Source organism: Rhincodon typus, chromosome 3, assembly GCF_021869965.1.
Source record: "Rhincodon typus isolate 14 chromosome 3, sRhiTyp1.1, whole genome shotgun sequence".
Lineage (NCBI taxonomy): Eukaryota > Metazoa > Chordata > Chondrichthyes > Orectolobiformes > Rhincodontidae > Rhincodon > Rhincodon typus.
Window position 1 is genome coordinate 6,186,912 of NC_063334.1, and position 11,790 is coordinate 6,198,701.

At 39.4% G+C, this 11,790-nt stretch overlaps 1 protein-coding gene across 1 annotated transcript in view; it reads left to right on the plus strand.

The window, feature by feature from the left end:
- Window positions 1-11,376, plus strand: part of LOC109917413 (methylcytosine dioxygenase TET3-like) — a gene marked incomplete at its 5' end in the record, with an annotated part of 225,051 nt that extends 213,675 nt beyond the window's left edge. The window contains one exon of the mRNA XM_048619742.1: window positions 7,449-11,376. Within this exon, the coding sequence (XP_048475699.1) occupies window positions 7,449-8,647 (1,199 nt within the window). The remainder of the gene's footprint in view (window positions 1-7,448) is intronic.
- Between the last annotated feature and the right edge of the window lie 414 nt (window positions 11,377-11,790).

An 11,790-nucleotide genomic window follows, 5' to 3' on the forward strand; every position in this document is an offset into this window, starting at 1 on the left:
CATAGTGTCCAGGGATGCACAGGCTAGGTGGGTTAGCCTTAGTAAATGCAGAATGACCTCCTCTGCTTTAACTTCTATCATTCTGTGATCCAAATATTTGAGGCTATTATCACAACCCTAAAAAACATTATTAATTTAGAGACATTTGTTATTCTATGCTTCACAGTATTGCAAATGGCAGGAATAGAAAATGATTCTCACATGTTTAATAGTTAATATCTTTAAATGTAAGCTGCAATATGATCGAATAGTGTCCAGTGTCAGTTTCAGTGAAGACAATGCCCCCAAGTGAAGGATTTTTTTTTCCCCAACTCTTTCAAACCAGATTTCCATATCATTGTCTCAAAGTACCTGCTACATGTTTGACAATGTATTTGTGAGTAGGCTGTTGTTGTACACCCAATTAGGGAACTCACTGGTGCAGAGCTGTTGGCTCCTTTTGTTCTGATTGACTCTGATAATAAATTTTTATAGCCTCAACATAAGCTACTGAAATATTAAGGCAGGTAAAATCCGAATGATCAGAAAGACATTCTGCTCAATATTAAGTTCCAATTATTAACTGGGCAATACACTTGCCATAATTCAGGACCATCTTTACTGAACCACCAATAAAGAGAAATCTTACCAAAAAGGCGTGATAAACTCATCCAGCAGTCATAGGATTGGGATGTAAGAAACCAGAATTGGAAAAGGAGCACCAATTAATGCAGCATGAGAAGAGACTGCTGATTGGTTGGGCCTTCACTTTGGGATGCAGCAGGAACAGTTAACTGTCAATCTTAGTTCTCAGACAGGGAAACTCTGATTGGTCAGGGTGTTGCTGCAAGAATACAGCAGAAATTGACAGTCTCTGTGACCCACTTTCCAATGATCGAGGTGCAAACCCTACTCATAATGTTTAATTGGTTTCCACTGTAATTCTGAGCACAGAAAATGTTGTGCAAAAGCAGAATCGCAATAAAAATTGGAATATGGTCTTCTGAGACTTATAAGTGCGGGCTGGTTGAGCACAATTGGCATACTGTGTGCTACAAATTGTGAACGGGATGTGTTGTTTTGTATGATCTACTAGTCATTGACATGTGTGGCCTGTATGCCTGGCAGTACATCAGCAGTGAAACTCATATATCACATTACTCAATTGTGTGGTAGGCAAAACGTCTTTTTTCTTTTGGCTTTATAGTAACATTCAATTAGTGGAAGAAAACCACTTCTGTTTAATGCAATGTAACAGTGTGTGACAGCCATTGTTATGTTTTGAGACACCTTCTCTTCCAGAGTAATCTGAGGTAGAATGGGCACTGTTCAGGGCCAATATGGGTCCTTTCGTGAGCTTGCACAATCTACAGTAAGCGATGATTTGAAAGAATGATGATCTGGGTAGCCATTATCATACAGAATAGTTTCCCTATGCTCTAACAAAGCATCGTCAAGTTTCCATGGTGAGCAGACGGTTAGGGTCTTGTTCACAAGGTTGCCAACAAGATTGATTTGTCATGCATAGAAATGTATGAATTCCATCACAGATATTGACCAGTGAATGTAGGATTTCAGTATACAGTAGGAGAGAACCCATTTGTAGATTTCTCAATTAATAAAGCGAGGAAAGGGAGTTTGTTTGACTGCTCCATTTCAGTGGTAAATTTGAGCACTGAATCATAGAATCGCCGTGGTGTGGAAAGAGGCCATCCAGCCCATCAAGTCTGCACTGACCCTCAGAACAACATCCCTCATGGACCCAGCCCCTAAACCTATCCCCACATTTCCCACGGTTAATCCACCTCGCCTGCATATCCCTGGATATCATGGGCAATTTCGCATGGCCAGTCCACCTAACTTGTACATCTTTGCACTGTGGGAGGAAACCAGAGCAGCCAGAGGAAACCCATGTCGAGACACAGGGAGAATGTGAAAATTCCACACAGACAGTGGCCTGATGGTAGCATTGAACCCGGGTCCTTGTCACTGTGAGACAGTAGTACTAACCACTGAGCCACCGTACTGCCCCACTGGATGGAATTTGATAAGCTATGTAAAGAAATGGTTTGATGCAACTACGGATTCAAATATTGCAAACATGTCATCTTTGTATTAGAAGTATGCAAAGAGTAAGAGATTAGTGGTTGATCCATTGAAAATACACTTCTCACAGTAATATGTTAGCAAGAGCTCAGCCCGTAGGGATCCGATGTCAGCACTATCTGTTTGGGTGTATATGGTGTTCATTGAAGCTGAACTCAACTGCTAAGTTCATGAGTTCAGTGTAAACTACTTCACACATGAATGGCACATCAAGGTGGCATAATATAGTGACATGGGCAAACGTCAATAACTCTTGTGATTGGTACGTTGGTGAGTTAGGTGGCAGTTACTGCAGTAAAGAGGATGATATTTCGGAAGGGTCTTCAAGTGAAAATTTGAGGGCAGAGTTTAGGAATAAAAAGGGAGCAGTCACACTGCTGGGAGTGCATTATGGACCCCTGAATAGTCAGTGGGCAGTAGAGGAGAAGATATGTTGATAATTCACTCAAATGTGTAAAAACAATATTGTATTTATATTAGGGGATTTTCACTTCCAAAACATTAATAGGATAGTCTCAGTGTAAACGGTTTAAAGGGGACAGATTTCTTAAAATGTATTCAGGAGAGCTTTTTATATCAACAGACTCACAATGTGATACATTTGCGCCTCTAGGAACTAGATATATTAATGTACAGGAAGCTGTTTTATATAGATAAAGGGATTTATGCATTGCACTTTTTGGTTGAGAAAGCAATCTTGGAGACTACAAATCTCTGCTGCATTCCCATGGCAATACCCTGACCAATCACAGTCTACCTGCTTTGACTGAGAACGAAGAAATATCAGCACCTTCTCCATCTCCAAGCCAACAATGGTTTAACAAATCAATACCCTCTTCTCGTTCTGTATAATTTGGTGTTCTTTTTCCAAGTCTGTCTTTTTGTGTTGCAGCCATGACTAGCGCAAGATGAAAACCTTTAACTTTGTGTCTCCTTTAGGCAAGTTTAAGTAGTGTACTACCAAGCAATTAACAAAAGGATAGCAGAAGTATAACATGCTGTCCTTTCACTTTGCATTTCTACATTTCAATCTCAGAGCAATTTCCAAATTTTAGCAAGGCCATTGGGATTGAAAATGAAATATTTTGCAACATTCTGTATAAAATATTCCCACATTAGTTACAGACTTAGAACATATCTCCACTTACAATATTCATCAAAAGTAATGTCAATGGGTGGTTATTACATTGTTTCTTCTTGGTCCTGGCTATGACCATCACCAATAAGAAACAGTCTAACCCTTGACAGTCAGTGGTGTTATGATCACTGAATCCACCATTGGCAACATTCTTGGGGGTACCATTGACCAGAAACTCAATTAGATCTGCTACATAAACTCAGTGGCTACAAGAGCAGGTCAGAGGCTAGAAATACTGTGGCGAGTAACTCACCTCCTGACTCCCCAAAACCTGTCCATCGTCTACAAGGCACAAGTCAGGAGTGTGATGGAATATGCCCCACTTGCCTGAACGGGTGCAGCTCCAACAACATTCAAGAAGGTTGACACCATCCAGGAGAAAACAGCCCAGTTGATTGGCACCACATCCACAAACATCCACTCCCTCCACCACCGACGCTCAGTAGCAGCAGTATATACTATCTACGAGATGCAATGCAGAAATTCACCAAAGATCCTGCTTTGGAAACACCTTCCAAACCCATGACCATTTCCATCTAGAAGGACAAGGGCAGCGGATACATGGAACGCCACTACCTGCAAGTTCCCCATCCTGAATTGGAAATATATCACCTGAATGGGCATGCACCAAGAGTCATTTTGAATCTGGATGATGAAACAGACTATTTTACCACTTCCAGTACTGCCCCTGGCCAATGAGGAAGCCAACTATGATGGATAATACCTTTGTAAATGTTTGGGGTTGGTGAAGTGGGGGGAGGAGAGAGTGGAGGCCGCGATTGGATAAGCCATATTGGGCTCCCAGCTTTGGAGGGACCATCCAGTAAGCAAGGGGACTTGTCAAAGAGGGACCCCACAATCCACACCAACACTGGGACATGGGCTGGGCTGGTCGCTTGGTGTAGGCCTCGCCTACTATCTAATTTAGTGGTGTTGGTGGAATGGTTGATTGCTGGGTGAGCCACCTGTGCTGGCTATGCCTTTGCTATAATTTCACTGAAGGTAGGGGGAGATGGTGGATATGTAGCAGGCAAACCACACATTAGGTTTAATGTGGCCCTGCCTTCAAACCCACCAACAGGGAGAATTAGATCCAGTCCCCGGTGTGCATGGGCAGATTTTGTAACTATGATATGAAAATAAAAGGCTACAACTTTTATCTAATTGATAACTGAACAATAAATGGCCAAGATCATCCTTCTTATGATCCTTTCTCTCATGACTATGGACTAAATGGCCTTCTCTTGTTCCATACCCAATTAAAGTCTGAGTGTTTCAAAGGGCTGTGTTGTGTTGAACTGTACAGTATCTAGTTTCTTGAACACATGGTAGGCATCCATGGCTACTACAGCTTTGGGTGAAATGTTTCCTGAAAAATTGATCAATAGATTAAAATTAAATAATACTTCTAAAAAAGATGCTTGCAGAGGTGTTCATTAGGATCTTGTTATGTGCCACTATTGAATATCATATGTTAGCCCTTTGATCTGAACTGTCTCCTGAAAAGAAATCACAATAAGTCAAATCAGAGGGGCTACATCCAAAAGTTCATGTGAAGTGGAGCTTCAAGATGATTGAGGAAGCCCCTAGAATCAGGGGAGTCTGCTATAACACATGTTCTGGCAATGTGAATTGGCTATAACGTGATTGGCGAATAGGGTAATGCTATTTCTAAAACACGAACTTGCATGGGCTATAATGCGATTCCATCAGTGCATGGAAGAGTTGACATCACATGATCGTTTCGAGGGCTTTGTCCTGAACATGTGCAACGTCAGCACTGAAACGGTCTCCGCTGAGGGGAATAGGGACAGTGTTCTTCAATTTTGGAAGAGCTTTAACATCAAGAATGCCATTGACATTATCGTGGAGGCCTGGGGTGATATCAGTAAGGACTGCTTGCATGCACTTTGGCGGAAACTTCTCCCAGATTGTTTTCCAAGACTTTAAAACCTTTGATCCGTCAGAGGATCTCCCAGAAATCAAAGAAAATTGTGTTGATCTTGCAAAGCAAGTTGGATTTGAAGAAGTAGAGTGAGGATGTTGAAGAGCCACTTGAGTCCCACTGTGAAGTCCTCTCTACAGCTGGTCTACAACAACTTGTCGCTGAGGGGGAAGTGGAAGCTGGAGATGAAGAAGATGAAGTCCAGGATGCAGCACCATGAGGGCTTTCCACTTCTGTTTTGTCTTCTATCCTGAGGGAAATTGAGAAGCAGTTTCAGCTCTTAGAGGACAACAATTACAATGCAGAACGCAGCAGGACAGCAGTTTGTGGAATAACATCTTATTTGGCACCTTATGAACAGCTTCTTTATGGCAGGGCAGGCTCGAGGGGCCAGATGGCCTACTCCTGCTCCAAGTTCTTATGTTCTTATGTTCTTCTTCATGAAAGAAGAAAAAGGACAAAACAGTAAAAATAGGATGTCTTTTTAAGCCAACCCCCAAGAAACAGTCGGAAGTCAATGAACCACAGCCATAAATTTCTGGATTAACTATTTTTCGCCCTCACCCTGCAACCACAACTGCACCTGAAGGTGGTGATGATGATGATGATGATGATGATGATGATGATGATGATGATGATGATGCCGCTCAGCCCCTGCATTAACAACAAAGCAACCTCAAAACCTCTTGCCCCATCAAGTCATCTTGACATTGTTTCAAGATAAGGTGTTAAATTTACCTTAATTTCATGATTAAATATGAATTAAACATTTATTAAAGCTGTGCTAATCTTTGTGTTAGGCTTTTGAGTGATTTTGAGCAATGTTTTTTGGTGGTCTGTCCCTAACCCCGCTTTTCCCATAGGCCCCATTATTTCTATAACACAATTTTCCAGAACGCGATGTTGCGCAGGAATGCAAATATCATTTTACAGCAGAACCCCTTTACCCAATTTTCCTGCAAATGTGCTCAATGCAAAAATGAAAACAGTGTTGCAGTAAATATGTGAAAAAAGTTTTTATTTTTCAGTTAATTCATGCTTTGCAATGGCCTGACCTTGTACAATCAAAGGCAGTGAACAAATTTGGGAGTTGGCTCTGCAAAGTCTCAGTTATCTTTTTCTGCTTAATGTATCATCTTTGGATGAATCCACCACCCAGATCAGTGTGGTGAAAATGTCTTCCATGTTTTCGTGCTGCAGTGTAAAATCCTGGTGCATCTCTCCAGCCTTTGTAGCTTCATCTAGGCAAGTGGGTGGGTAAGCATTCATCAGACTCTTAAGAGCCATCAGGGTGATGGTCTTCCTTTCCTACCGTTGATACGTTTTGTCCATTTTCCTGACCCACATCTCAAAATCGCAAGTGGTCATCCATGTGGTTTTGTTAGCCTCATTTTTGTGTGGGAGGTTGCTTTGCTGCTTCTTGGACTTTCCTATTCTCAAGCTTTTTGATGCCATCGATGTTGGCAAGGACCATAGAGGTGACATGTTCCTTGCTTCACGTTCCGCCAGTACATTTCAATTTTAAACATTTAAGAGCAATCTGGTAAAAGGTCGTAAAATGATCTGTTTCGTCCGCATTAAAAATGATGCTGGGTGCATGCTCGTTCAGGATGTGAGCAAAACTATCTGTGGCCCAGGCTGCAACCTTTCCCATGCGTTAGAGCTCGAGCATGGCCTAACGTGCACTGATTGGTTTCTAATGGTCATATAGTACGTGTGCATGAGTTTGGCTAATCCGAGGCACAAGTCCGTAACTTCAGTTTATCACCGGCATCCTCCTATAGGATTTTGAACTTTGCTGGAGTGAGTGGCTGAGGTTCAGTTTATCCAAGTCTGAAGCGACCTGAAAGAAGTTTGTAAAATAATGAGGGGTATAGATAGAGTTAATGGTAATTGTCTTTTCCTTAGGATGGGGAATTTCAGGACTAGGGCAGGCACATTTTTAAGGTGAGGAGAGATTTAAAAAAGACATGAGAGGCAAATTTTTTTTACACAGAGGGTGGTTCGCATGTGGAATGAATTTCCTGATGAAGTGGTGGATGTGGACACAGTTAGAACATTTAAAAGACATTTGGATAAGTGGATGAATAGGAAGGGTTTGGAGGGATATGGGCCAGGAGCAGGCAGGTGGGACTAGTTCAGTTTGGGATTATATTTGGTATCGACTGGTTGAACAGAGGGATCTATTTCTGTGTAGTATTACTGTATGACTATGACTCAATGTGATTTTTCCGTGTCTGACATTCTAAAGTTTTTTCATTGGTTTTGTTTCAATTGCAGGTCGTGTCATTCCTCCAGGTATTCAACAACATCAGGTTCCCAATTACTACCAATCTGCCCCAACAAGCACTTATCCAGGTTACCCATGTAACGGAAACACACCAATTGACAACTTCCACCATTATATGGGGTCCTACTATCCTTCACTTGCACACCATATGGACATGTACCGTTACCAAGTTCCAATGAACAAGCTTACCCTGCCACCAATTCAGACTCTCTATCAGCAATTTTCAAATTCCTACAGGTATGGCAACAACCAGATGTGTATGGGCAGATTTTGTAACTATGGTATGCAAGTTAATGGCTATAACGGTTGCCCGATTGAAAACAGAATATCAAACATCCAACGTTATCCTCACTTCAATTCTTCTCCTCAAGTTGATAGCCAGCTTATGGAACCTGGTTCGAAATCAGTGTCAAATCTGAGTAATCAGACTGTGGATCATTCAGCAGTCGCTCGTGACAGCCAATATCCTTCATTCACGAGTTCTCACCGAGCAAATGATCATCATCCTGCTAATTCTTTCCCAATAGAAAATAAAGAAAATGAACTTAGTATGCTTGGAGATAATGACATCTCAAGGCTTCCTTCATCAGTTAATTGTGAGATGGCTAATACCTCACAAGCAGAAGTAGCTGCAACTGTCAATCATAGAATTCCAGAAAACACCTCCCAAATGCCTTCACAGCGTGACGTACCTGCTTCAGAAGAACCTCAAGAGGTTTGGTCAGATAGTGAACATAACTTCCTGGATAAAGATATTGGAGGGGTTGCTGTGGCGCCATGCCATGGGTCCATTCTTATTGAGTGCGCAAAACGTGAACTACATGCAACGACCCCATTGAAAAACCCAAACAGAAATCACCCAACAAGAATATCTCTTGTATTTTATCAACACAAGAGTATGAATGAGCCAAAACATGGATTAGCACTCTGGGAGGCCAAGATGGCAGATAAAGCCAGAGAAAGAGAAGAAGAGGCAGAGAGACTTGGTGTGGATTATGTGCCTACCAAATCTTACAGCAAGAAAGCAAAACGAGAGGTCCCAGAATCGCATGAACCCATTGAACCACCACAGATACGTTTTATGAAGACTCTTGCACAAAGGACTATGACTTTCACAACAAACTCAGTAACTACAGCGTTCCCATATGCCTTCACACGGGTTACAGGTCCTTATAGTCGATGGATATAGCTTCCTACTCACATGGGTTACCTCATTTTCTGTCTAGCATCTGGCAAGGCAGCTGTGCTACACCCAATGAGGGAAAATAAACAGTGTTTGATGGAGCACTGGAAATAAAGAGTAACACCAGCAAATGGAGACACCCTGAAAAACACATACCCTGTATCCCAACTCACTTGTTAAAAGAGAGTTCACAGTAAGGACCAAGCTGAAAAGCGTCCTATGCAAAAAGTGCTCTTTCAGAAAACCATTCTGGAATAATGATGCATGCAGAGTCTTTCTGTAAATTAATTTAATCTAAATATTTATGCCAGACACAAGTGACCTCTAATGTCATTAATGAGCCTATTCTTTGGACGCAGGGCAGGAACAGAAGCTAATCCTCTGGTGCTGAGTATTATTGTTACCATGGCAACATTTAAAAACTACACATTTCCAACATGTAGTTTTTGTTACAAAATTGTCTATCAAACTCTTAGTGGTTTGTTTTGCCTTTATATATTGTTTGCAAATAACAGTCAACTCAAACAGTTAGAACAGATTTTAGTTGACTTGTCAGGAAAAAAAAACACTGAAAAGTTTGAAGATCATGGTGCTATGAAAAGTTTGAAGATCATGGTGCTATATTTAGAGGATTTTTTAACATCTTTGATGTAAATCTCAAATGCCATTTAAATGGTTTCATAATAATTAACATTTTTCAATTGCTTATTTGATGCTGAGGTCTCCTTTCATAGCATAAAGGCCTTTTAACTTAAAGTTATAGCTGTTTTAAACAAAGTCTACATTTAAAATGTAAAGTACTTCAGAGGCTCAGCAAATTCTGATTCTGTAATAAGGATTCTCAAAATGAATTTTACAGAATATTTTGTAAGATTTTGGTGTTCAAAAAGCACTTTGCCTATTTTAAGCTTTGACAACTTGAAGGGTGATAGGGTACCAAGGCATTAAGAGATTTACTGTAAAATAAAAATCTGTCAAAGTACTTTATAATATCCATAATGCCATAATTCAGACGATAGGCTATGTATACTTTTTAAGTGTCATTGATTACCTTAAAGTTTGGGATTTACTGGACACAAGGGGGAAAACTTTACCAGAACTTCATATAAAAACACTGATCCTGGTGCTCACATACAGTATGCAGCTATTTGTTATATGAAAATGTAACAGTCCATACTACATCACTAAAGTGATTGTGCAGTTTTAGATCCTAGGCTTTCATATTAACACTTATCTCACAGCATGTTTTAGACAATAATACTATGGTTATCCTAGACCAATTAAGACATTTATAAATGAATTATATATTCACTCAATAGATTTGATTTGCAATGAGATGTTAATGTTTGGGTAGAATTGTAATTTTTTTTAATAGTTACAATGTAAGCAGTGTCTTTAAGAGAGAGAGCTAAAAACATGCCAGGAAGATGTAAACAGGGTTAGTTGTATCCAAATGGAGAAATCAGGCAGCTGGCTTGCTGTGGTAATGTTTAAATGTTAAATTTGTAAATATAAAAATACAAAAACAACAAAAAAAGTTAAAAAGGTGTACAGTAAATTAATTTGTAAACAGAATTTTCTTTTTTTTACTTAACGCTTTTACTATTTTAGTACTGTAATGTTTTCCTAATCTTTTTTTTTAAGCTTTTCTTTTCAGAATGGTGCTACTCAATCTGCTACAGTTAAAATGTGAGTTTAAGAAGTGTAAAGGGTGTTGGAGATGTTCTTACTTGTCATATACCTCAGCTCTTGTACTGAGCAATAGGAAAATGATGATTCAGAAGTCAGTAGTGTTTTGTACACCATCATTGTTTAATTTAAAATAGTCTTTATGACATAAACATGCTTTTTTTTCATTTTGATACTTGATAACTTGAAATTCAAGCTTTTGTTCTACAAGAAGATCAGGGATATTATAACTCTTATATTCTCCTTATGCCAATACGTCACCTGTGTTTTAATATCACCCTTTTATTTTGTTTTTATTTTCAGGGATACCTTCACTTTGTTTAATCCCTATTTGGATTTTATGTGTATAGTGGGATACATGTACTTGATGCTTCTAAAATGAGCGTTAGTAAAGCAGTGGCTTTGTTTTTAATTCTAAGTGAGAAAGTACGTAATAGTTCTTTTTTTCTTTAAGAATTTGGATGATGTATGCACTGAGCTGATAAAAGGGAAGAAAAAGAAATGAGAGTTTGTTATTTTCATGTGGGGGGGGGGGGCTGGGGGGGAAAGGGGAGCTATTGGTATCTCATATGAATAAATGAACTTGTGCCACTTGTTGTACAGGGCCCAGCTTCAGTAGCAACATGTCTTTTGGAAGGAAAGTGCACGTATAGGGTATTGGGTTGATGCTAGCCATACTTGAAGATGCTTCAGAGTGGTGTTGACATTACTTGAATTTAATTTCAGCTTGATTGACGCACAGCAGTATATATTGTTCACTTCTCAAGCTAGAGGTTAATGTATACTCAAGTGTAGAATACTTAGCTGAATTTGACACTAAAAATCAGTTTTGGTGTGCATTTTGTATGCGTTCTGTTCTGTATTTTACTTTAGCTTTGCTCTTTACTGATGAATTGGGTATGTTGAAAAAAGATTAAAGAGGCTGGTTATAAATACTGTAAGTAATGTACTAAAAGCGGAAAGTTATTTGAAAGCTGTTTATTATATCATTCCTGATAATGCTGAGATGTGGGTGTTTTTAATAAAATTTATATTTATTTAATGCAGACATATTCAAGTTGTGTGTTTTTATTTCTCAAAGCTTAAGATATACCTTGGCAAATGCACTCAGGAAAATATTAATTTAGCCAAACTCCTGAAATCCAGTGTTGTTGTAAAGAATCAAATCCATCCAAAGTGGGATTATTTCCAATATCTCAATGATATCTGGTTTTAAAGGGCAGTTAATGAATTCAACATGGTCTTCAATTAAAACTGAAAGAACAGATTACAAGCAACAAGAATTTATAACAGAATTCATGCTTGTATCCTGTCCTTGACAATGCAAATATCTCATTGGGCAAAGAGGTAAAAATGAACAATGAGCTAAAGAAATGGATATTAGGAAGGGATGAATAAAAGCTTTGCAAAATGTGGATTTAAGGAGGTTCTTAAAGGGGATGGAGAGGTTTTGTAAAAAA